Source organism: Eumetopias jubatus, unplaced genomic scaffold (genome assembly GCF_037043125.1).
Source record: "Eumetopias jubatus isolate StellerSeaLion01/CBP00866 unplaced genomic scaffold, mEumJub1_p1.0 scaffold_5, whole genome shotgun sequence".
Taxonomy (NCBI): Eukaryota; Metazoa; Chordata; class Mammalia; order Carnivora; family Otariidae; genus Eumetopias; species Eumetopias jubatus.
The window spans coordinates 153,575,904-153,600,839 of NW_028274811.1; the positions used below are offsets into that span (position 1 = coordinate 153,575,904).

General features: G+C 64.2%; 1 protein-coding gene across 1 annotated transcript in view; it reads left to right on the plus strand.

Annotated features, from left to right (window-relative positions):
- Positions 1-24,936, plus strand: part of SLC12A7 (solute carrier family 12 member 7) — a 41,809-nt gene that overhangs the window by 4,927 nt on the left and 11,946 nt on the right. Inside the window, exons 2-17 of the mRNA XM_028090002.2 lie at positions 11,261-11,352; positions 11,741-11,863; positions 14,305-14,451; positions 15,587-15,641; positions 16,670-16,800; positions 17,470-17,711; positions 18,366-18,577; positions 18,927-19,094; positions 19,619-19,717; positions 20,213-20,270; positions 20,855-21,029; positions 22,359-22,477; positions 22,731-22,829; positions 23,287-23,406; positions 24,058-24,162; positions 24,538-24,706. Of these exons, the coding sequence (XP_027945803.1) occupies positions 11,261-11,352; positions 11,741-11,863; positions 14,305-14,451; positions 15,587-15,641; positions 16,670-16,800; positions 17,470-17,711; positions 18,366-18,577; positions 18,927-19,094; positions 19,619-19,717; positions 20,213-20,270; positions 20,855-21,029; positions 22,359-22,477; positions 22,731-22,829; positions 23,287-23,406; positions 24,058-24,162; positions 24,538-24,706 (2,114 nt within the window). The remainder of the gene's footprint in view (positions 1-11,260; positions 11,353-11,740; positions 11,864-14,304; positions 14,452-15,586; positions 15,642-16,669; positions 16,801-17,469; positions 17,712-18,365; positions 18,578-18,926; positions 19,095-19,618; positions 19,718-20,212; positions 20,271-20,854; positions 21,030-22,358; positions 22,478-22,730; positions 22,830-23,286; positions 23,407-24,057; positions 24,163-24,537; positions 24,707-24,936) is intronic.

The window sequence follows — 24,936 nt, forward strand, 5'->3', positions numbered from 1 at the left end:
CCCGCAGACTGACCCTCTGCCCCGCAGCGCTCTCCGGTGATGGGCACGGGGGGGGCCTATGGCTGGCTGAGGGTGATGGGGACCAGCAGCCTGCCCCCCGCAATGCAGCCCCCGGCTGAACGTGAAAAGCGGCGGCCTGGGGGGTGAGCCTGGCCCCAGACAGAGAGGCGCGATGAGTCAGGGTTTGGACACTGAGATGGCCCAGGGGAATTCCGTGGAAGGGCCGGCGGGGGCGGGGGCGGGGGCGTGGCTGGAGGAGCACGTGTGGTGTGGGGTGTGCAGCTCCTGGGCCCCTGGGCCGTGTGCTCAGCTGCGCTCTCGAGCCTGTTTGCAGGGAGGAGTGGGCTCGGGGGGCTTCTGTGCTGTGTGTCCTTGGACGCCTTCACCCCCTCTCTCTGCTGGGCAGATCTGTGGGGCCTGGTGGGCCTGTGGACCCCCCATCACTGCCAGTGCCTCAGTGGGGCCGGTGCGTTGTGGGTGTTGTGGGCACTGTCGGAAAGCGGGAGCAGCCTCCTCACCCTTGCCAAGGGTCTGGGAGCCATGGTGGCATGGCCCACGCCTCCCGCTCTGTGGTTGAGGCTCACGCAAAGTTCAGGGTGTTTAAAGTAAATGGCCCCAAATATTTCCTACTTAGAGGTGTGTGGCAGGCTCACCGTGTGTCTCTGGGGGTGTGGACGGAGTTCTGGGGGGCGCTGTAGAGAGGGGTGCGGGCCCCGTGTGAGCACAGAGCTGGTCAGGGCTGAGGCCACACGGGAGCCGGGAAGGTGGCTGGCTCCGGGGTTGTCTTTGCTGCAGGTCAGTGTCCCACGGGGTGGCTGGAGTGGGTCCGAGGTGCGCGTGACTGTTGCCCCCCCAGCCCCCTGGAGCCCCCTCTGTCAGGGTCACCGGCCCTGTGGCTCCCGGGTTGGCCCAGGCTCCTGCATCGGGACGGGTGAGCTTGGGCCAGGGACACCTTCCCCGGGCTGCTGTCCCTGCTCCTCACCACGGCACCTGTGGGGCGCTGGTCGGCAGGTGGGGAGGCCGAGGACGTGGGGCCTGCAGTCTGCTGGTTGTGTGTGTGCTGCCGGCCTGTGTCGGGGGTCTCCTGCTGCCCCCCACGTTAGGACATGAATTCAGTGTCAGCCGCTGCAGATGTGTGCCCAGAGGGCAAAGTTTGACGTTAGATATTAACTCCCGTTCACAGGGCCAGGCCAGGTGCTTTCCATCTGGTGGGCTTAGCCAGCTGAGCACTCCTCAGGGTTGCGTTCCCTGGTGCTGAGCAGGGCAGGGTCTCCCCGCGGCTCTGGGGTTGTGAGCCCGTGGGGGTGGTGGGAGGAAGGCCCCTCTGCTGTGGGGTGGGGGAGGCTTTGACGGGAACCCCGTGGGGCAGGTGTCCCAGGCTCTCAGGTCGCTAGCTGCGGCCTGCGGGGGGCCCTGGGGCAGTGGTGGCGGTGGAGATACGGCAGACGGTTAATATCCTTCTCTCAGGAGAAAGGGAAGTCCCCTCTTCAGAGAGAGGTCTGGTCTGTGCAGATAAGCCTGGCAGCTTCAGCAGAACCAAGACCAGGGACAGACGAAGTGAGGTCCCCACGCAGCTGCCCTGTCTGCACCACAGCTCGTGTGTCGGTGCTGCTGCCGTCATGTGGGTCCTTGAGCCTCCTGCCAGGAGACCCGGTGAGGGCCCCAACCACGCGGCCCCTGTGTCCTGGGGAGATGGGGGTGGTGTGCAAGGCTACGTCCCTGGTGGGGGGGTAGGTGCTGGGGCCTTGGCCTGGGCCTGTGCAGGCTCTGGAGCCCTGGGGAGCCTTGGGCGTGTTCCCTTTCAGTTCTTGGGTGGTTTCTTCCTGGGGAACAATTGGGGGAGGAGGCCGAGGTCCTGTCCTGAGTCCTGTGTGGTCTGGGCTGAGTCGCCGAGGGGGGCATCCCGGGCGTGGTCAGCCTGTGTGGCTCTCGGCCACGTGCATCTCTGTGTGGGGGAGGAGAGCACACGGCCTCGGCCTGTTTGCCACTTAGAGTTGCTTGTTGCTTCCGATTCCACGAAGCGGGAGCTGCTCTGGGCTCTGTGCACAGCGGGAAGCTGAGCCTGTGTCCGTTCAGTGGCCGTGGCCTGGCGCTGCCTGCGAGGTGGGGGCGGCCGTGCGCTGGCGTGAGTGGGGGCTTCCCCTGTGGGCACGGGCCACCCCGCTCCCAGGGTGCGGCGGGGCCCTGAGGAGGGCTCCTCGTGCCTCAGTTTCCCCGTCCGGGAGCTGGCCTGGCCCAGAGGTGGCCCTGCCGTCCCTGCTCCGTCTGGCTGCGGCGCCCGCGGGCTGGCTGATTCCCAGGGAGGCTGGACAGTCACTGGGGAGGGATCGAGTGGGGCCGAAATCGGAGGAGCTGCAGGTCAGTCTTGGGTTCCCTCTTCCCTCTGCCGCGGGGTCTCGGTCGCCGCCAGACGGGAGCCGGTGTGGGTAACAGGAGCCACCCCAGGAGGCCGGTGAGGGCTCGGTGCCCCTGGCGGACTCTGGCCGCCCCCTCCTTGGGGCCCAGCTCACCAACTCCAGGTGCTGACTGAGGAGAAGTGGAGAGGTTGTGGGAGAGGTCAGAGCAGAATGGGCGCAGATGAGGGACTAATGGGGGTTGGGGGTCCCCCCGTTTCCCACGCTGGGGGCACACCCTTTAGGGGGAGAGGCTGGTGAGGCCTTCAGAGTGCAGGTCCCCAGAGATGCCCCGTGTGCACATGTGGGAGGAAACATGCGAACGTGTGTGCGTGCATCTGCGTGCACACAACGTGTGCAGTGTGAATGCTCGTGTGTGTCTAGCCGGCTGGGATTTTCCAGCCAGTGTTTCTGTGTTGCTGCCCCTCGGTAGCTGAGTGTCCCCTGGGACGTCCTCTCTTTTTCTGGACCAAGTCAGATTTAAAGAAAATGTGCTGCATGTGGGGTCTCTGTCTGGGCTTGGGGACCAAGGACCCTTTAAGTGGCAGTCATGAGTTCCTGTGGTGGCCTTGGTTTGGGTTGGAAGGTGGCTGTGTTTTTCCAGTGTCCAAAACCTTCCTGACCCCTTCAACCCAAAGGTCCCTGAGGTGTTTCCCAAGGGAACCTTCCCTCTGGAAGCGTGGGGCAAGTGGAAGATGGGGGGAGCCTTGTGGGTTGTGCTGGTCGGTGGGGAGTGTGATGGGGTGCACCTGGATGCAGCTGGGCTTGGAACCGAGGCCACGCCGCCCTCCGGCCATGAGGCTGCTCGTGGGGGTCGGCTGGTTCGGGTCACACCTGGTGTCACAGGAGTGTGCTGGGTCAGGATGCTTCTGATGCTTTACAAGTGAGGCTCTGTCCTTGAGGGGAGGCCTCTTGGAGCGGTAAGCAGGCCCAACTGCCCCTGCGGGCTGGACACACCCCCTCCGGGGTGCTGGGCTCCGTGAGATGCCATGCACACGTGGACGTCACTCATGTGGGTGGACCCCGGCGTTAGGGAACTCATGCCTCTGTCCTGCATCAGGGACCCCAGAGCAGAAGAGACGTGTGACGCGGCCTTAACGTACAGGGCCTTGAGTTTGGTGAGTGTACTGGGTGTGGGGGCAAAGGAAACCAGGCTTAATGTGCTGATGTGGAACCCAGGAAAGGTGACTCTGGCATCCGTCCCTTCCCTGTGACCCCAGTGGTGGCCCCGCAGGCCCAGGCAGGCAACCTTGGTGGGCACCAAGGAGGCCCTGGGATGGGCCAGTGCCGGGCAGGCAGGAAGGGCGTCCACTTTCCTGCAAGCCTGAGGCCCTCTGCTTCCTAGTGGGGCAGGCACGCTCCCAAGACGTCCTTCCTTCCGCATTCCCGGAGACCCAGGACGGGAAAGGCTAGTCCGTCCTCCCCACAGAGGATGTGCGAGGTGTCAGCGGCCGTCTCTGGCATGGGGGCCCTGAGGGTTTGTCCTCATGATACTTCCTCTGATTTCAACACAGTGTTTCTGTGTTAGACAGAAATTTGCCGTGAAAGTCACGGGGACTCTGACCTCGAGCCTGGTCTTGGTTTTCTGGCCTGAACGCCGAATGCCGGTGCCACAGCCGCCGCAGGGCAAGTCCCACTGGCTCGGATTTCAGATTGCAGCGGAGGTCCTGGATGTGAAGCATTGAGGGTCAGCAGGGGCCGGGGGTCACGAGTCCACTTGTCAGGGTTGCGGAACCTAGAAACACTTCATTCCGGCCATAACCGTGTCAAAGAGATCTGGCCGCTGGGGCTGCACTGGGGGGTCCCCCAGGGGGACGCCGTCCTGCTGGGCGGCAGGGAGAGGGGTGACCCGCCTCGGGAGCCATTCTTGGGGGGAGGTCAGTAACATCCTAGTTACACACGCAGAAGCGGAAGGAGCCAGGGAGTGATGTCTGGCACACTCCGGAGGAGGCAAGATGAGCTGATGGACGCTGTAACCTGAGAAGGGGCCCGGGTTGGGTGTGCCTGGGGCCACATGGGGTTGCAGCCCTCTGCAGGAACGTGGGCTCTGAGCAGGCATCCAGGTCCAAGGTCGCCTCCCTGCCTCCATGAGCCCCCACCTCTCTCCCCCGGGGCCTTGCCGCCCACCCCTCATTAGGTTCTGCTGTGTTTGCTTGGGCATGACGGGGGTGCACGTGCTTGTTTCGGGGAGACGGAGCCAGGCCGTGCAGCAAGCGAGCCTGGAGTCTGGGGAGTAACCCAGTTAGGCTTGGGGGAGGGGCGCAGTCTGCCAGAATGAGCTTGTCCCTGGTCACATCTAACGTTCACGGACCTCGGGGTTACGTGTGCGTTCAGTGGGGTCCAAGTGGACGTCAGAACTGATGGGGGGCTTCCTGGACTCTGTGTCCCAGCGGGGTCAGGGACTCAGCCTTGGTCGCTGCTGTAAGCTCAGAGAGGCGTCTGGCAGAGCCCTGCTTGGATGTGTGCCCCACGCTGGGGGGGGCGGTGGCTTTCACAGAACGTGTGTTGAACATTTTGTAATGGGGCGGCAAGGTGAAGCCACGGTCGTTCACCCGAAGCAGCCCTCGTGGGGACAAGGACGCAGTGACAGCGAGGGCCTCACAGCCCGTGCCCACCTGTGCCCCTTCCGGGCTCCAGTCCTTCCTGAAACTGGTTCTGGCCCAGCAGACGCCACACGTCTGGTCTGTCCCGGGAGGGCCCAACTGTGGCCTCTGGGTCCAGGGCCTGGATGGGGCCTGCTCACCGGTCGTGTGCCCTGTGATCAGGTGCCGAAGGTGTGCTGCTGGGTCTTCCCTTAGAACCCGGGGAGACCGACAGTTGTGTGTGGTCACTGCGGCCCCTTCGGGGTGCAGAGAGGAGTGCTCCCCCGTGAAGCCCTGGTTTCCACAGATGTCTCTGAGCTAGGGGCTTTGAACAGGCTGATCCTCCCTGCTGTGAGGTGGAGCAGAGGCAGAGGCAGCTACTGAGGCTGGGAACATGCAGGGTGGGTGGCAGAAGGACGGTGGAAGGACGGCCACTTGCCTGCTTTGTGGCCTCCTGGAGAATGGCGGCAGACAGCTGTGTGTTGAGAACCTGCTGCTGGGCTCTGCGAGCCAAGGCCTGGCTGCTTGCTTTTTGTCAATAAAGTTTTATTGGCACACGGCCCTGCTGTTGGGCTTGTTCACACCTGATCTTTGGTGCTGCAAGTGCTTGTGATGGCACTGTGGCCTTTTACAGAGGAAGCTTGCTGGTCCCGTGTCTGGAACCTTCCTCCATGTCTGTCCTGCTATCAGCATGCTTGAAGGATGTGGGTCAGGAGTCTTTACTTGTAAAACGCTGCAGAATTTATATGTGGCGGTTTTCCTGGGGTGGTTTTCAGGAGAAATGCTTTGTAGCAGGAATGCCATAGGGTGTCCTGTCGCTGTCTTACTGCCCAGGTGACCCCAGGCGACCCTGGTACCGGACACCTCCCCTTTGTCCTGAAGCTGTGGGGACCCACGTCTCTGCCTCTCACCCAGCAGCTACAGGGTCCTGTGGATTTTTGCCCCGAATTGCTTCACGTGGTGGTTACGTGGACACACGCACCCGTGTTCATGAATGGTGCCTGCCTGTCTGTGTCTTCCAGGCTTCAGTTCTTAAGTTTCCTCTTTGTGGTTTCTTTGAGATAAAAACTACCTCTTCATTTACTGGGTGAGCTTTATGTTTGGCACAGCTCTGGACTTGCGGCTACGCTCCCCAGCCCCGCGTGGCCTGCCCCCGAGTCCTCCCTGTGTCTCTTCTGCCCCAGGAGTCCTTGCGGCATCTTGGCCCGTGGCAGTTTCTCTGGCTTTGCTTCCTCATGAGGTTGTGGACTCGGACCTGAGTGCTCAGAGGGCCCATGGCCGTGGGGCAGTGGGTGAGCGTGGGCCGTGTGCTGCCGTGGGGCCCTTCAGCGTGCCATTCTGGGAAGGGGCTGCCTGGTCACAGAAAAGCAGGTCCAGTGTGGGAGCACCTGGAGTCCACAGCCAGCCGTGCAGTGGGACCCCCGAGAGCTGCAAACCCAGAGCCAGGCCGGGCGCTGCTGGTGTCTGGGGTTCGGCGCACAAGACCTGCCCCCGTGGTGCTGCCCGCCTCAGGGCCCCCCCGCCCCCGGCAGTGCCGCCTGCCTCGGGGGCCCCCTGCTCCCTGGGGTGCTGATTGTGCTCTGCTCTGGCTTCAACATGCTCCGGGTCGCTGTGTCTCTCTCCGAAGGGATCGCGGGGCTCAGCTGAGTTGTGACATCGCTGCAAACAAGCATTTATAACAAACAGGTTTTAAAATGATTTCTGTAAATGGGAGGCGAGTGAGTGTTTTCCGTCCTTAGACGTGCAGGTGAGCCTGACGTGGGTTCCCTGTGGCAGAAAGTGGGAGAGGAGCTTGCCACAGACGGTGTGGGGATGAGTCCTGTGACCTCGTGCTGCGGCACTGGTGGACCCCCTGGCCGGCCCGGTGCGTTGTGTGTGTGTCTGTCCCTCCGCATGGTCCTGGCAGAGGTCACCTAGGGGAACCCGTCCCAGGAGGACGCGGTGGGGCCTGGTGGGGCCTGGCAGGGCCTGGCTGCCCTCTGCCCAGGCTTGTCGTTGGGCCCGTCATCAAGCGAGCAGAATCTTCAGACTCGTCGGGAAGGCAGGGGTCTTGGGAGCGCCCGACCCCCCAGGATGACGTGGCTTTCTTGGGTCGCGCCCGCGGAGTTGCTGTGGGGGTGGTGTGCCCCGCGCAGTTGGCAGGGTTCAGGTGAGACGCACGGGGGTCTTTGGGCGGCCGTCCAGGCCCGTGTGGCTAGCCTGGGCTTTCTCTTCAGGGAGGACTCTTCTAGAAGCGGTCTCCCCTCTGTTGGAATAGTTTCTATTTTTAAGCTTGGTTTTGCCTTAGCCGTGAGTTCGGAGGAGTTGTGAGCGCGGAGGAGTTGTGAGCGCTTCGAGGATCCTTGCGTACCCCGTTGACCCGAATTGCCTGATGTCGACGTTTGGCTACATTAGCTGTGTCTCTCCCTGTCTGCCGCCCTTCAGGGTGTCCCTGAGCCGCTGGGTGGGTGGCCGACAGGACGCATGGAGGTGACACAGCTGTCCTCTGGCTCAGCTGGCCCAGCCGTGTCCTTTATCAGAGGACGTGCTGCTCTGCTCTCCCTGTCTCCCACCTTCCAGAACCTTCCGCGCCTTCTTTGTCCTCTGCGGTATCGCTTACCCGAGGGGCAGCTTCTCTCTGCGGTTGTCACACGCTTCCTCATGTCATGGCTGGCAGGAGTTTTCTCCCCTGGGTGTGACCCTGTTGTTAACCTTGACCTTGGTTAGGTCAGCGGGCGGCTTCTCCCCTGGGGTGTCCCTGCCTTGTGATGTGCAGCAGGTGTCGTGGGCCCGGGCCCTGTGTCCGCTGCTGTACACCTCAACTTGTGTCTGCTCGCGGGTCTGGTGCACGCGGCCATCAGTGGCCATCGTTCGGTGGCCTTTCCGTCTGTCCTCGGCTGGGTGTGGCTGCCCTTCCCCAGTCGTTCCTGGATCTGTACCATGACCTTTCATTCTGACTCTCAGTGTTTTGGAGGTGGCCAGCAGGAGCCCTGTCACTGGTGCCCTGTCGTCCTGATGCGGGTGTGTGGGTAGTGGTGAGCCCACCCCCCAACCGCCTGTCCCAGCAGCGAGGGTGCACTCACGTGACGCTCGGATGCGCACGGTGCGCTCGCAGACTCATGCTGGTTTTAGGAGTGCTCACCCGAATCTCTGGAAAGGGCACCCCCTCCCAGGGTCCCCAGTTTCCCGGAGTCTTCAGCACTGGATTTAGTCTCGGTACTTGGGCCGTTTCCTTGATCTCTGCGTGGGGTGATTAGTGTCCAGTTGAAATATGGTCATTTGTGTTTTGTCCATCATTTTTTTCTAAGTGTGGGAAACAGAGGGCACGGTTTCGGAAGCCGAGCAGGGAGGCGGTCCCCTGACAAGCGCCGTGTAGCACAGACTGCAGACCAGGCGGGCGAGCGATGGTTGTGGAGGTGTGGGGGGCTGGGTGCCATGAGCTGGGACCCTGAGGGTCTGGGGGGCCTTGCGCAGCTGGGTGTGCCATTCAGGAGCAGGGTCTGCCTGGATTTCAGGGGCTGCTCAGCTGACGGGGGGTGAGGGGGGTTCTCTACTGTGCCCATGGCGGCCCACTATCGCTACCCCTTGTCTCTTGAGCCACCACTGGGGACCTCCCCACCCCCACCCCCAAGCATCCGGGCAGGATGGGGACCAAATCCCGGCAGATGACAGGTCTTACCAGTGACCCTGCGGGCTGGGGACCGTGCAGTCCAGACGCAAGCGCAGTGTCCTCAGGTGACATTCCTGCACCCACCGTCCCCATGGTTATTCCTCACAGGAACCGTGACGCAAGCCTCCCCACTCACGAGGTGATTTTGGGGATCATTAGGAAGTTGGACCAACAGGACCTGCCGTGAATTCTCCCAGCGCCGGGGCCCTGGAGTCTCCGTGCTAGGAAGCCTTCCGTGTGGTGTTGGGTCATAGGTCAGAACACCATGTGGCCTGAGCTGGTGCTGGTGGGCTTGAGGACCTCCTGCCTCACTAATCAGGAACAGACCTGGGGGGAGGTCCTCCTGCGTGCGAGTGTCCACGTCTGCACCCCTGCCGCGGCCTCCTGACTCTGGACGTCCAGGCAGGAGCCCCCCCTTGGGAGTGGTGACTCCCTGGCAGGGACGGTGTTGAGGGGACGCGAGTGGGTGCCGGTGAGGGGGCACGGCCCCTGGGCTGCTCATCTCACCCGACCCTGTCTGTGGCTTCTGCGTGTGGGGCGCCATCACCATCCCTGATGAGATGGGGCTGAGCTGGGGCTCCTGTCACCCAGGGCTTGTGGCTTTTCCCTACGCTTGGATTTGGAGCCCGTGATCGGGTGCTCAGTCTCGAGGTCTGGTACTGGATTGGGGCCTGAGGACTTTGTGCTCCTCCGTGACCTGGTGGCGTCAGTCTTCTGCGCGGCCTAGTGTGAGCACCCTTTCTTGTTAGGAATGGTTCTGGCCAGGCCGCGGCAGGGTCTGTCCAGATGTGTGTTCCGGGGAGGCGCCGCAGGACCCGAGGGGGGCAGCTTGGGACTTGAAGATCCCGAGTGGGCGGCCGCCCATGGGGCCCTCTCACCCGACCCCCTGCAAATAGCGCCGGCGCTGCCCGTGAGCCCGGCACTGGGGGCTGGGCGCTGCGTGCTGCTCAGAGGCTGAACCCCCGTGATAGGACACATTCTGGTCCCTGGTTTTCTCCTGACATCCGTGGGCTTCGTTTGTGTCCACCGTTGCCCGGCATCTGAAATACGCGCAGGGCTTTATCGTGTATGGAGCCATGTCTAAACCCCAGTGCCCGGGAATGGGCCACGTGGGGGCAGAGGGTTTTTTCTGTTCTAACAAACGCAGGGTGTCTTGGTCTGGAGGTGTCTGGCTAACTGGGGGGGTCTGCAGACGTGGCTGTGGCATCTGAAAGCCCGTGCCAGTCTGGAACCACCTCAGCGAGCCGCACTGCTGGGACTGGAGCGCCTGCCCTCCCCTGCGCCCTGGCCCCTGCGCTCTTGCCAAGGATGGGGTGAAGTTGTGGTGCTGCTCTGTGAACACATCACATGTGAGGTTGACGTGTTTCGTGTGTGTTGGGCATGTGCATTCTTCTTAAGGCCTGTCTGAGAAATAGGGAGAAGTGGTGGCCGTCCCTGGCTTACTGGCCAAGGGCCTGGGCATGACCCCTGCCCACACGGAGGTCACCTCCTTCCTGACGTGGTCACTGGCACGGGGTGGTGGCTGTGCTGCGTCCAGGCTCTTGGTGGAGGGTTGATGGGATGCAGAATGGTTGTGGGGGGCCAGGGGGGCAACGGGCTGGGGCCGGGACCCTGGCTTCAGGGAACAAAGGTCAGAGGTCAGCAGCCCCTGGGCAGCGGGGCTCCGGCAGACCCTGTGGGTGCTTGTCTTGCACGAGGACACACCCCATGCCCATGTGTGGGCTGCTGCCCTCCTCCAGCCTCACCTCGGCCCAGCCCTGGGGCCTTTGTAGGGGCACCAGGGCCGCAAGGTGCAGCTCCCGCGAGGTGGACTATCTCCCTGCGGTCAGGCCACTGTCCGGGGGCTGGGGAGCTGTCCTGCTGGGGGTCCTGGGTGTTGTGTTAGCCGCCCCCAGTCCTGGCTTCCAGCTTGGGTCTCGATGAGAGTCAGTGGGGGCTGAGCTTGACTTGGTGGGGAAGCACAGTTGGGGGGTGGGGGTCCTGCCTGTCGGTGGTGGGGGGGTGGGGTCTTCCCTGCCAAGAGGGTGGTGGTGCTGCTGCAAGGGCCTGAACGTGCCAGACCTGGGACTGGCTCACAGGATGGTGTAACTTCCCCGTGTGGGGGTCTGATATCAGGGGGGCACTAGGGTCTGACTTGCTGGCCTGGACCCCAGGTCGGCAGGGATGGGGCCCTGACCCCTCTGCATTTGCTGAGGCCGCTCCGCTCCCCTGTGGGCCTGGGCTCACATCTGCACCTGGCCTCAGCTTGCCCTGGGCATGGCAGCCCTTCCCATCCTGCCCCATCAGCTCCACCTCTGTTACCTGCCCTCACTCTGTGTTCCTGAGTCTTGTCTCGTAGGTGGGGAAACTGAGGCGGGGAGGGCTGGGCTGCTCAGGCACAAACAGCTGTCCCAGCAGCCAGGGCTGCGACCTTGAGGAGCATTGCTGGCAGGGGTCCCAGGCACGGGGTGACAGCTGCAGGTGACATGCATGTCTGTGTTCTTGGAGCCCAGTGGCCTCCCCCGCTGCCCCGCGCCTGGCTGGGCGGAGCCGACGTCCTGGTGTTCCACAGGCCCCCCCCCCCTCCCCAGGCCTGCAGGGGCGCCGGTCCTGTTCACAGCCACTTCTAGGAGTGACCTGAGCGGTTTCCCCTCCAGGAGATGGAAACCCTCGAGAGAACAGCCCGTTCATCAATCATGTGGAGGTGGAGCAGGAGAGCTTTGAAGGAAAGAACATGGCGCTTTTTGAGGTGACTTACACTTCCTCCTCCGAGACGCGTGAGGGCCGTGACTTCAACGGACACGGCATGGGGGCTATGGCCCTGAGACCTGGGGGTCGGGCGGAGGGCTGCCTGCCTGACTGGACGCCGTGCACGGGGGGAGCCTCTTTGGCCACCACCTTCTCGGGAGGGGCCGTCGGGGAAACCCTGGACCCCTACTGAGTGGCTGGGAGCCCCGAGCTCTGCCCCTGGCCCCTGACCCCTGACTTGGGGCCTGGTGTGCACGTGTCGGGTGACGTGGGCCCATGTCAGCCCTGTGGACCTCGGATCTGGAGCTGGAGACACTGGCAGCTCCGCGGGGCGTTGCTCCTGTGGGTTTGGGGATCCAGGTCACTAACCACATCTTGGCCCCAAACAGGAGGAGATGGACAGCAACCCCATGGTGTCCTCCCTGCTCAACAAGCTGGCCAACTACACCAATCTGAGCCAGGGCGTGGTGGAGCATGAGGAGCACGAAGACGGCAGGAGGCGTGAGGTCAAGGTGTGCCGCCCCCGGCCCCCGCCCCCGTCCCCCTCCCCCCCCCAGGCCCCAGCCCTTCCCCCTTCCTCCGTCTCTCTCTGCTCTCCTGCCCCACGCCCCCCCTACCCCGTCCCCCCATCCCCCTGCCGTCGTCCTCCCTGGGGCATTCCTCAAGTCCCAGTTAAACGTGACCCCTCTCCTCTCTGCTGCACGTGGCTCGGTTGCGGGTGAAAAGTGGCCTCTGCAGTGAGCGGGACAAAGGCAGCATGGGAAGTGCTGAGGTCGGAGTGCCTGGCCCCACGAGGGGGTCGGCGTTCCTGCGGGGCTCCCGCCATCGGGTGCAGTAGCGTGGAAGCCGGTGAAAGGCCTGGGTTTCCTGACAGCCGGCCCTTCCCCCTCTGTGTCCACCCTGCCTGGCAGCAGCCACGCGGCTGGGGTGCCAGGCCCCCTGCGTGCATGGAGGCCTGCCTGCTCCCCGAGCACCTGTGTCCAGCCTGACCTGGGCCATTAGGAAGTCTGGCCACAGAGGAGACTTCGTGTCGGAAATGCAGCAGGATAGATCCTGCTTTTCCTTGACACTCGGGGGTGTTTGTCCTGCGTTCTGCACGGAGCGGTAGACGTGGGGTGTGAGGGCTTCCTGGCCCAGCCTCGCTCTGGCCGCCCTCCTGGGGCAGAGGACAGTGGGGACAGCGGTCCCCGTGACACCGTGTGGACAGGCGACCGTCGTGGACGCTGTGGGATTGAGCGCCACGGGCCTTTTCTGTGCGGCCGGCACAGAGCTGTCGGTCTGTCTGTCCAGTGGAGCTTGTGTCCCAGGGTGCCATCCGCTGCCTGCAGGACCGGGCTTTCCTGTGGTTGGCCCGGCTCTGCTTGCCTTGTGGAGCCCCCGCTGCCCCCCCGCTGGCCCCTCGCTGCCCCCTCGCTGCCCCCCGCTGGCCCCCCGCTGGCCCCTCAATGTCTCCCCTGTCCCCTGCGGTCGCAGGAGCGGCCAGCACAGTCATCCTGTAGACAGGTGGACGGGTTCTGGTTGGGATGAATCATCCGCCCCACTGGGGACTGATCAGGTCCTGGTGGTGTGGAGACTGCCCTGACGTCCACCGTGTCCCCCCGAGCACAGGAGGCTGTGTCCAGAGACCCAGCCCCCCTGCAGGGTGCCATTTCCAGGGCTCTGGACCTCACGTGCAGCTGGGCTGATCATCAAAGCTGCCTTTAGGAGAGAGTGGGAGGCCCTGCCCTTCCAGGGTGACTCGGGGTCTGCCCAGCCACTGCCTGCAGGACATCAGTGGACACCCTGCAGCGGCTGGGGATGGCTGCCTAGCGCGGGAATCGAACCGTGACCGAGAAGCCGCACCCTGCCTGGCACCACTGTCCCATTTCACACAACGGGGAAGTCCCTGGGGTGTTTGCCGGCCCTGTGACCACTCTGGGGGCCCTGTGGGTGGGTAGGGTGTGGGCTGGGGGCGCCACACAGGCCCTGCGTTAGAAGGGAGCTGAGTGTCCCGTCTGGACCCAGGGATTCCCTGTGCCTCAGAGTCTTTTCGGGGATCCCACGGGGCTCTGCGGCCCTGACCCCTCCCGGCTCACGGGGACAGGCGTTCCTGGGTGCACGCCAGTCCTTGGACTGAGAAGCCCGCCTGCCTCCCTGAATGTGGGTGCAGGCCAGCAGAGCCGCCTCCTGGGCCCTTGAACTCCCAGGCCCTTGTCTGCAGCCCCTCTACTCGCAGCAGATGTTTCCAAAGCAAATCTTCCCCAGTTGTGTGGATTCTTTTACTCACCTGAGTTTGAGATATTTTCCCGTTGAACATTGTTTTCAGTCAGTCTCGAGATCTCGAGTGTGCCCCTGACCGCGGTGTTCCGCCACCTGTGGGATGGGCTGGGACCCCAGCGGGGTCTGCCCTCTGTGCTGGCTTCTGGCCTGGTTGCCGGCCGCCTGCCCGCCCGGCTGGCGTGCTGAGCCCTGGTGGCCTCCAGGATTTCAGGGGACACCCCATCAGGCACCTCCCAGCGCTGCGTTCTCGGTCACCCTGGAGACGGCCCCCTGGGCTCACGCGGCCTCGTGTCCTGTCGGGACTTTCCGGCGGGTTTGACTGAGGCACTGCTGACTTTGCGGGGACTTTGGCGTGGTTAGGGGGCAGCCGCCCATCTCCCTCCTGCGTCAGTGGCCGCCTGGGCCTCCGGGACCCTAAGCTGCTGCCCGCCTGCTGGACAGGGCCTGGCTCGTCCTGCTCTCGGCTTCCCCGACATTGCCGTGGCTGTCCTCGTGGCACCGTCCCTGCTCCCTGGCAGCGACGTGGTCTCTGGTCCTCCCGAACCCGCCCTCTTGAGGATTCCTCCCAAAGCCTCCCTTCCAGGGGTGGCCTGGCTTCCTAGAGCCGTGCAGCCTGCACGGCCTCCCGTCTGCATCCGCCGTCCCCGGGTGGCTGCCGTGGCCGGCCCCCCGGAACTGCTGTGCTCTCTTTCAGAGCCCGCGCATGGGAACCTTCATTGGCGTCTACCTGCCGTGCCTCCAGAACATCCTCGGGGTGATCCTCTTTCTGCGACTGACGTGGATCGTGGGGGCGGCCGGCGTGCTGGAGTCCTTCCTTATTGTGTTCATGTGCTGCACCTGCGTGAGTGCTGAGGCCCCGGGGCCCCGCCCAGGGCAGCCTCCTCGAGCGCTGCTGCCGCGGAGGGAAATCGGGGCTGGTGGGACTCCATCCCTGCGCCTGGGGGGAGGACGTGGCCGGGGGCTTTCGGGGGCACGGTCAGCATGCGTGAGGACCCGCGTTTTGACACGGTCCCTTCCAGTTCACAAGCGCCTGGGCTTCCTGTTGGAAGGAGGGGCCCATGCCAGTGGCTTGTCCAGCCCCAATCCTGGCTCCCCACCCCCGCGCGTCCCCAGGCGTCTGTGTCCAGTGGCGCTCAGTGAACCAGGCCCCCTTCCCACCGCTCCTGGGTTGGCCGTGGCCCCCGCACGTCCTGGGCACCTGCTGTGGCAGCCTCAGGCTCGCCTGCCCCACTCTTGCTGTGGAGACCGGAACTCGGCTCCTCCCATCCGCCAGGTGTGAGTGCCCTGGCCCCAAGAATTCAGACAACGCGGGCTGTGCCCCCCGCGGCATCGCGGGCTGTGGCCTCACCTTCTAAACTGCGTCACGTCCTTCCTCCTGTGGCGTTTTTCACTGGGGAAATCCGGACGGATCTGGAGTAGTTGCCATAAAACCAGATAAAAATCAGGAGAAGGACCAGGGGCTTCTTCAAGTGGGACCTTCAGCCAAAGCTGTGCCCGGTGGGATCACGGTGACCATTGAGGCCCTAAGCTCTCCCGAGGCTGTTCCTTCTGGTCCTTCGGTTGCAGGCTGCCCCCCAGCCTGTAATGCGGTCACTTCTGAGCTGTGCTGGGGGCACTGGAGGCAGACCCGCCTGGGACAGCTCTGGAGGTCCTGCATCCAGCCCCTAGGGCAGGCACCCAGACGGGGTCCCCCTTGTACCTCACGGCAGGCGGGCACCCAGATGGGGTCCCTCTTGCACCCCACGGCGGGTGAGCACCTAGGCAGGAGCTGGCCTTTCATTCCAGGTGGGGTCCTGAGTTGGGTATTTCTGGGTGGCCTGCAGGAGCTCAGCTTGGGGCATTGAGTGGGAGATTGGGGGCAGCCCTGAGCATCCTGGAGCCCGTGTGCCTGACTGCTCCGCAGCCCCTCTGCGATGGGGCCGGGTGTGGCCCCCGAGGTGCCCTCTCCTGTGAGAGGATCACCTGTGTCTTTGCAGACGATGCTGACGGCCATCTCCATGAGTGCCATCGCCACCAACGGTGTGGTCCCAGGTAAGGGTGCTGGGGCAGGCCGTGTGGGGTCCCGAGCTGAGCCCTGCCGGGGACCCCATCCAGGGCGGCCTCCGCCAAGGCGGGCAGCACTCTGCCCCACAGGGCCCCAGTGTGCATGTGCCCTTCCCTGCTTGGTGGCCAGCCTAGAGGACAGAGACCTCCACATCTGCTGGGCAGGCAGGCAGACTGGGGACAACCTCTGCACAGTCAGGCTCCCCCGGAAGCCATCAGCAGGGACCTTGCCTCCAGGCAGAGGTGCTCACGGGCTCCCGGCTCTCACCCGTGCACCGAGAGCTGGTGCCTGGTGTCCTGGGAGGCGTCTTGTGTCCCCTGAGGGCACCACGGGCTGTCCTGAGACCAAGGTGGGGCCCCTGCGCACACTTGTCCGCAGCGCCTGACACTGCGCTCAGGGTGCTGTGACATTGGGATTCTGCTCCCTGTGGGAACCTATGTGAACACTTCCCGAACTTTCTTAGGAAATCTTGCCTTTGATCTGTGGTTGGAGATACTGCCATTTTAGGAGCTGCTTCCTGCTTTTGGTTCTGGAGTTAATTTCTCCCAGACCCTCATTATCTGGAAATAAACCGAAGCGCCAGGGTGGGCATCGCCTGCCGCCGGCACCGTGTGGCCCGTGTGGAGGCCTGGAGAGCGGAGGGGCTGTGGGGGCTCTGGGGATGGCCCTCGGTCTGGGCCGGGGGTGCTCGGCTGGGTGGGCAGGGGCCTCAGGCGAGGAGGGCCGGGAGGGACGCTGTGCTGCATCTCCAGGTCCTGGGGAGGCCGCCCGTCCCCAGAGGCTCCGTGCCCCGGCGCATGGCAGTGGTGTGGATGTGTGGAGCCACAGTGATGTGTCTTCATCCACCAGCCGGGTCTGGGGTCGGGCGTGCTCTGGTGCAGGACGGTGCTCCAGCAGCCACAGGTTTCCTCAGCCTTTCTGGGGCAAAGTGCACAGAATCGCGGTGTTGGGTCCAGCGTTGGCCTCACAGTAAACGGTGTGCCGCTGACCTGCAGCTTCTCTGTCCCGTTGGCAGCTGGTGGCTCGTACTACATGATCTCGCGGTCCCTGGGGCCTGAGTTCGGGGGCGCCGTTGGCCTCTGCTTCTACCTGGGCACGACCTTCGCCGGGGCCATGTATATTTTGGGGACCATTGAGATTTTTTTGGTAAGTGCCTTGTTTTGGGCTGGTTTTCCGGACGCCGAGGAGTCCCTCCCAAGGCACGTGGGCCCCCTCAGCCGGCCCCCTCACTCTGACGCCTGCCTCGGGCTCTCGGGGGCTCCGCCGTGGCTAGCGACCCTGCCCGTGCAGCAGTGACCCGTGTCCCCGGCTGCCCTTGGGCTCAGCCACCAAGGTTCTCGACAGGTCGACGTCTGTGTGACAGGCTGCAAACCTGAGCCCGGGGTCAGCCGTGCCTCCATGGCCTTCAGGGCCTCAGCTGTTGGAGGGGGAGGGCTGCCCAGGAATTGGTCCGTCCCGTCGTCCCCACTCAGTTTGTGTTGTGCGTGTTCAGTAGGGGCTCCCCCAGAGACGTTCTCACTCCCAGATTGTCAGGGCGTGGTGGCCCTCGGCCTGCAGGCTGAGCTGGGTGGGGGTGCTGTCCACAGGCCGGCTTCTACGACACTGACCCCAGGGCAGCGTCTCTCTGCAGTCTTTCCTCTGCTCTCATTTCTTGGCACCCCCGGGGCCTACTGTGAATGCGTTCTGGTGGTGGGGGGCCCCCAGCAGGGGAGGGAGCCCAGCACCAGCCCCTGCAGACAGAGGTGCCTCCCCGTGGGGCCACTTTCCAGGCAGGGGTGCTTGACGGCCCTTCCTGACCCCGTTCGTCCCCCGCAGACCTACATCTCCCCCAGTGCGGCCATCATCCAGGCAGAGACGGTGGAAGGTGAGGCCACGGCCATGTTGCACAACATGCGTGTGTACGGGACATGCACGCTGGTGCTCATGGCCATGGTGGTCTTCGTGGGCGTCAAGTATGTCAACAAGCTGGCCCTGGTGTTCCTGGCCTGCGTGGTGCTGTCCATCCTTGCCATCTATGCCGGTGTTATCAAGACCGCCTTCGACCCACCGGACATCCCGTGAGTCCTGGGCCTGCAGAGCTGGCCCGTCCTGCAAACCTTGTCTGTGCCCGTGACCACTTGCCTGGCTGGGGTGGCCGTGCCGTGGGACGCAGATGCCCCTGCTCTCGCTGGGCTCGGGGGTGAGCCCTCAGGATGCTCGTGCGGCTGCGCCATCTGCGTGGGTGGGGTGGGTCCGGTGAAGGTCTGGGGTGGACGGGGTGCTGCTGGCCCCAAGGATGGCAGCACTGAGCTCCTCCTTGGGTGGCTCAACCTCCATGCGCCCTATGCCCTGGCTCCCCGGCTCCCCTAGTCTGTGCTCCCCCCCCGCCCCCAGTGGGTTTCTTTCTTGTTCTCTTACACACGTGGATGCCAAGTCCCAGGGAAGTGGCCCGAGGTCACAGCGAGTGAGCGAGCCGCGGTATGTCTGGCACATGGCCTGTCAGGCTGGCCAGGTGGGCCCAGCGCCCGCAGGGCTGGTCCAGGAGGGCCCTGACGGGCTGGGTGGCCACTGGTGTGAGCAGCAGCCACCGCTCACAGCCCATGCGGCACTCGCGTCGCCCAGGGTGGGGTGTCCAAAGCGGCTTAGCAGCCCCCAGCCCGGTCGCCCGAGGAGAGCAGGAGTAGGTGTTTCACAAGGCGCCCGCATGTGCTCACGCCAAACCCCCGCGCTAGGGTCTGTCTCCTGGGAAACCGCACCTTGTCAAGACGTGGCTTCGACGTCTGTGCCAAGTTTCACGCCGCCAACAACAGCACGACGCCCACCGCACTCTGGGGCCTCTTCTGCAACAGCTCCATGCCCAACGCCACCTGTGATGAGTACTTTGCCCAGAACAATGTCACAGAGATCCAGGGCATCCCCGGCGTGGCCAGTGGCGTCCTCCTGGGTGAGCGCCCCAGGGTCCACGTGGGACCGTGCCTGCCCTCCCCCATGGGGGCTCGCCAGGCGGCTGCCGCCCCTGGAGCTGGAGCCATGGTCAGCACCGGGTGGCAAAGCCTGCGGGTCAGCAGACCCTTTCTGGGGTTTGCTGCTGGGTACACATGGGGTCGTGGTTGGGGGCGACAGGGCTGGTCCGTCTGGTCTTCTTGGAGGAGAGGTTACGCGTCCTTGTGTGAAGTTGGAGCCCATGGGGGCTGGTGAGCCCTCCACCCCCACCGCCTCTGCAGGGGCCTCCCTGATGGCAGGAGCCCGGCAGAAGGTTCTGGAACCTGTTACCGGCCTATTGTGTCCCGCAGATAACCTGTGGAGCACGTATGCAGACAAGGGGGCGTTTGTGGAGAGGAAGAGCACGCCGTCGGTCCCCGTGCCAGAGGAGAGCAGGGCCAGCAGCCTGCCCTACGTCCTCACTGACATCATGACCTACTTCACCATGCTGGTCGGGATCTACTTCCCCTCCGTGACCGGTGAGGCCCTGCCCTGTCCCTCACTGCACACACCTGCCCCAGCCCCCCCAGGAAACAAGCTACAGGGTCTCTGCTCCCCTCAACGTGCTGATTGCGGTGTGGGAAGGAGCTCTGTCCCAAGCATTCCCGACTGACCAGCAGCCCTTGAGGTCACTGACCCTGGCGGCTGGGCGTGGACCCGAGGGCCATCCTCACACGACATTCATCTGACCTTCTGGGACTACTCTCGGCGCGCGCCAGTGCCTCAGCCCCTGCCAGGACACCCCTCAGTGGCCCGGTGCGCAGCGGGAGCCCCCAGCCCCCACCTTGGCCTGGCGCCGTTGGCACGTCCAGCCCTTGCCTGGGCGCTAGGCCGCTGCTCGGGCTTCCCCTTCACCAGCTGGAGCCCCACAGCTTGCAGGCGGGCGCGGGTTCCAGGCGCTTCTCTTCAGTCTCACGCTCTCCCTGTGTGTCGTGGCCAAGGGCATGGCTGGTGGCGTTTTCTGGGCTTGTGGTAACTGGGGGCTCTCCTGGTGGTTCTGTAGGAATCATGGCGGGCTCAAACCGGTCCGGGGACCTCAGGGACGCCCAGAAGTCGATCCCCACAGGGACCATTTTGGCCATCGTGACGACGTCTTTTATCTGTATCCTCAAAAGGGCCGAGATGAGGGAGGCCCCAATGCTCTGACCGCTGCCGCCCAGGGGGGAGCCGGGCTGGCGTCTGCCTGACGAGGGAGAATGAGGGACGCCAGGTTGCTGAGCTCATGCCGGCTGCCTCCCAAGCCACTGTCCGTAAACTGCGTGTAGCACCTGCATCCTCACACGTGACAGGTGGTGGTGGCCCGTAACTGCGGGCGCGACACTCACAGCGTCCTCGTGCTGTCGCTGAGGTCTGTCCTTGCCGAGTGAGCCAGCATCCCCTGCCTGGTGACCGTGGCGGTCATCGGCCGTGTGCAGCCTGACTCAGCTGGAACCAGGATGGGGCCGTGAGGAAGGCGCCGCCTTGAGGGCCGTGGGGTCACGGCGGGGAGGCGGGGAGTGGGGACCGGGCAGGTGGGGCGCAGGGCTGGTTCATGCCCACCCGCCACCAGACCCTGCCGATGACGTTTGGCCCGCCGCTTCCTTGACACGAGACACAGACCTGTCCTGCATTGTGCTCTTTGGGGCCTGCATCGAAGGCGTGATCTTACGAGATAAGTACGTTGGTTTTTTTTTTTTTTTTTAAGATTTTATTTACTTGAGAGAGAGAGAGCACATGAGAGGGGGGAGGGTCAGAGGGAGAAGCAAACGCCCCGCTGAGCAGGGAGCCTGATGTGGGACTTGATCCCGGGACTCCAGGATCATGACCTGAGCCGAAGGCAGTCGCTTAACCAACTGGGCCACCCAGGCATCCAAGTACGTTGGTTTTTGTTTGTGGCTTCTAGAAGCTTCCAGGTCAGCATCAGTTTTCTCGTGGATGGTGGTAGCGTTGATCTTGGGACCTCCCCCAGGGTTGAGCCCCACGGCTCCTCTCGGGGCGTTCTGCTCGGTCTGGTGTGTGGTCCTGTCCTGCCCCAGCCTGGAGCTGGGGAACTGCCGAGCAGTCTCCTGCCCAAGAGAGCGTGAGGGGTTCTGTGCGGTTTGGGACGGCGTGGCCATGCCGATGCCACGTCTCAGGAATGACTGGTTTCCCTGCGCCTGAGAAAGGAGTGAGGGTGGCAGTGGCCTCACTCCAGCTCAGAGCGTGGGAAGATGTTTATGTCTTCAGCTCACATTTGAAAGCCCACCCACCTGCCCCACAGGTTTGGGGAGGCCCTGCAGGGGAAGCTGGTCATTGGCATGCTGGCCTGGCCGTCTCCCTGGGTCATCGTCATCGGCTCCTTTTTCTCGACTTGTGGTGCTGGCCTGCAGAGCCTCACGGGGGCACCACGCCTGTTGCAGGCCATCGCCCGCGACGGCATCATCCCCTTCCTACAGGTGAGCGGGGTGGCTGCCCTTCTGAGAGCAGGGGGCCCCGCGGGAAGGGGTGTGTCTGTGAGGGTCCCTGAGGGTCTGCCCCCAGAGCACAATCTTCACGGTTACAGACCGTGAGACCCAGGTCCCCACCGCCAGCCTGGCAGCCTCGCCCTGGGTGGTCACGGTGCTGAGGGCGCAGGTACATGTTGGGGGCGGGGTGGCCCCTCACCGCCCTGGGCTGTGGGAACAGTTGAGAGGAGCAACCTGGGGAGCCTCCATCTTCTCAGGGCTGGTGTCTGTCCTGCTGGGCACAGCGTCTTCCCCGCACCACATGCCACAAGCTGGGGGTTCAGACAACACACGGGGATTTGCCCACACTGCTGGGGGCGGGAAGTCCCAGATGCGTGGGGCGGGGGGGGGGGAGCAAAGCTAGTTTGTCCTTGGTGTGTCACCACCTTCCCCAGCTTCCCCGAGTCCCCATGTGGCCTGCCTGTGCTTTTGTGTTCGTCTTTCTCACAAGGACACCGGTCACCTGGATTAGGGCCGCCCGTAAAGCTCACATCTACAAATGTGGTCGAGTAGCCTTCTGAGGGGCCGGGGCCAGGGCTTCACTGTGGGGCTCAGGGGCGCACAGGGCCCCTCCGTGCGTGTTCATCGTCAGGGTTGGGGCTGGTCCTCCCCCCTCCAGAACGCTGTCCTCGCCTTTGCTCCCCAGAAGGTTCCAGCACACTTCACAGCTCTGTCTGTTGGCTCGGCGCAGACAGGGTCCTGCTCTGGGGGTATTGCCATGTCCCCGGTGCCCCACCCCGGGTCTGTTTCTGGTGTCATTCCGCGTGTCTGCAGTGTCTGCAGGGTGCTCCGCACGTCTGTTCCCAGAGCCCGTGGGCAGCAGGGACTGTGCTAGAAGAGCATTGGAAGCTGGTGTCCGGAGGCAGCTGTGGCCTCCGCGTGGTCCTGCCCTGTGTGGCTCTGGGCGAAGGGTCCTCACAGTTCTCCGTGTGCGTGTGCTGCGGGGGACCCTGCACCTGCCCCTGTGAGGCTGGCCTCAGGATGCCCCGGAGGCCCCCGTCCAGCGCATGGAGGGGTCACCTTCACCTCCGCCCCACGCTGTGAGGCCCAGGCCTGATGGTACCTCGGCCACTGTCTGCCTTCTCGGTTCTGGGTATCAGCTTTTCCTCCCAGAGCCAGGGAGGGTTCAGGACGGGTTGTGAAAGTCCGCTTCTGCCTCTGTCCCGTCCCTGAGCCCTTCTGGGGCTGCCCCTGGGAAGCTGGCCTTCTCACCGGGACGTGGGCTGTTGTCCTGTGGCCTCTGCCCCCCACGCTCGCAGCCCACCTGCCCTTTCCCCGCAGGTGTTTGGCCACGGGAAGGCCAATGGGGAGCCGACTTGGGCCCTGCTGCTCACGGCCCTCATCTGTGAGACCGGCATCCTGATCGCCTCCCTGGACAGCGTGGCCCCCATCCTGTCCATGTGAGTGGGGGCAGGCCTGGTGGGAGGGGTGTGGGGGCAGGCCCCGGAGATGGGGCTGCTGCTTGTGGACAAGGAGGCAAGTGGGGCTGGCCCGCTCAGGGGTCAGCAGACACCCAGTCATGCGGGCCAGGTGGTCCTCATGGAGCGGTGCCGTGGGTAGGGGTGGACGGGAGGGACGGTGCTGTAGTGGGGGGTGGGGAGGCCACGTGGGACCTGACCCCTGGCCCCTCTGGTCCTGTCCTTACGCCTGCAGGTTTTTCCTCATGTGCTACATGTTTGTGAACCTGGCCTGCGCGGTGCAGACCCTGCTGCGCACGCCCAACTGGCGGCCGCGTTTCCGATACTACCACTGGTGAGCACTCCCACCACCAGGACGGCCCCGGGTCCCCAGTGCATCTGCATGGCCGCTGCCGCCTGCGCCACAGCCGAGCCGGGCGGGCCTAGCACCTGTGTATGTCACCCAGGCCACCCAGGCATCACGGGGCACGTGGTCCCTGCCAGGGGGATGGCCTCCGTGTGTGACCGTGGCCGCATGGTCTCCATGCTGCCGGTGTGTGTGGTGGACGAGTGAAGCCTGTTGTGCTGTGTGGCCCGCGGGGTGCTTGATGGGCGTCCCACGTCCATGGGCGCGGAGACATGGCGGGCTCAGCCCTCGGGGGTTCAGTGTCCGGGGCGGGTTGGGGGGGGGCATCCGGTCACTGGCATCATGGCTGCTTTCTTGCTGTAGCTGAGAAGGGTCTTTGTTAAGGCGCCAGGAAGGTTTCCGGGGTTCTGGGCGTGGGAGGAATGTGAGTTTCGTGTTTCTCCAGGGCGCTGTCCTTCCTGGGCATGAGCCTGTGCCTCGCGCTCATGTTCATCTGCTCCTGGTACTACGCTCTCTTCGCCATGCTCATCGCTGGCTGCATCTACAAGTACATCGAGTACCGCGGGTGAGCTGCTGTGCATGAGTTCGCCGGCCGGTGCTCCCTGCAGGGGTGTCTCCGTGGGGTCTGCATAGCCCAGTGCAGGGGTGGGGGTGGTCGCGGTGTGAGTCGGGCCCCCGTGTAGGGGCCCAGCTGGGCCCTGCTGTCTGGGCTTGCACACCGGCAGCATGACGGGTGGAGAGCTGTGTTTGCCACCTTGTATTGATTCCACGCCTGTGACACTTTTTTACTCTGTGGTTTTTGAGAACTTTGAAGTCTATCCAGTGAAAGCAGTGATGTGTGAGGGATTTCACAATTTCCAAAGAGCGTGCTGCGTCCCAGAGCGCATCCCAGAGCACCGGTCCGTCCCTGGGGCCTGGTTCCCTCCAGGGGTGGGGTCTGAGGGGTCCTGGCCGCTGCCTGGAGGCCCCCTCCAGCTCTTCCCAGCTGGTGAAGAAGGACCGTCAGGCGTGTGACCACTCCTGGTGAGGCCAGGCCCACCAAGCCTGCTGTGCTCATCAGTGTCTCCGACTCCAGGGTCCCACCCTGTCCTGTCACAGAAACCCCAGGCTGGCTTCTCAGGGAGACTGCCCCTGGAGGCCTGTGGTCCAGGGAAGCTTCAGGGCCCTGGCCTTAGGGTCCCTTCCCAGGCTCCTTAATGCTGCCCCTTTCTTGCAGGGCTGAGAAGGAGTGGGGTGATGGCATCAGGGGGCTGTCACTAAATGCAGCCCGCTACGCTCTGCTGCGTGTGGAGCACGGCCCCCCCCACACCAAGAACTGGAGGTGAGCCCCCCAGCCCACCCCGACCTGGCCTTGCGCACTGAGTGCAGAGCGCCATCTCTAACCTCACACTTCAGAGACAGAAACAGTCGCGCTCTCTTTTTGGGGAGTGATTGTCTCGGAAGTTCTAGTACCTTTTCATTGCACGGTGGTTGGCCGTGGCGTGATCAGCCTGGTGGGTGGGGCATGGGGTGAGTGGACCTCCCTGGGGTCCTGCCGAGGATGGAGGTAAGTGTGTGTACCACCAGCCGCACGTCTCCCCACTTCTGGGAGGTCAGGGATGTCCTCTGTGCTGAGAGCCCCCCAGCCTCCATCCCTCAGGCGCCCAGAGGTGTAGCCCTGGGCAGGCTCGCCTGGTGAGCGCGGTCTGTGGTGCAGGCCCCAGGTGCTGGTGATGCTGAGCCTGGATGAGGAGCAGCGTGTGAAACACCCCCGCCTACTATCCCTCACGACCCAGCTCAAGGCTGGCAAGGGCCTGACCATTGTGGGCTCCGTGCTGGAGGGCACCTACCTGGACAAGCACGTGGAGGCCCAGCGGGCCGAGGAGGTGGGCAGGCGCGGGCCGGGTCTGCGGGGTGGCGGGCAGAGACTGCGGTGGGCATGGAGGGGGTGGCTGGCGGCCGCGGGACAGAGGTCCGAGCAGGGAGCGCGGGCAGGGTGGGGACGGGTGGCGGGTGAAGCGGTCAAGGGGCAGGCCCGCCGCTTGCTGCCTGCCCTCTGCAGAAAGGTCGGATCAGCACGTTTTCCCTTGCTGCCTTCTGCGAGTGTGGTTTTGAC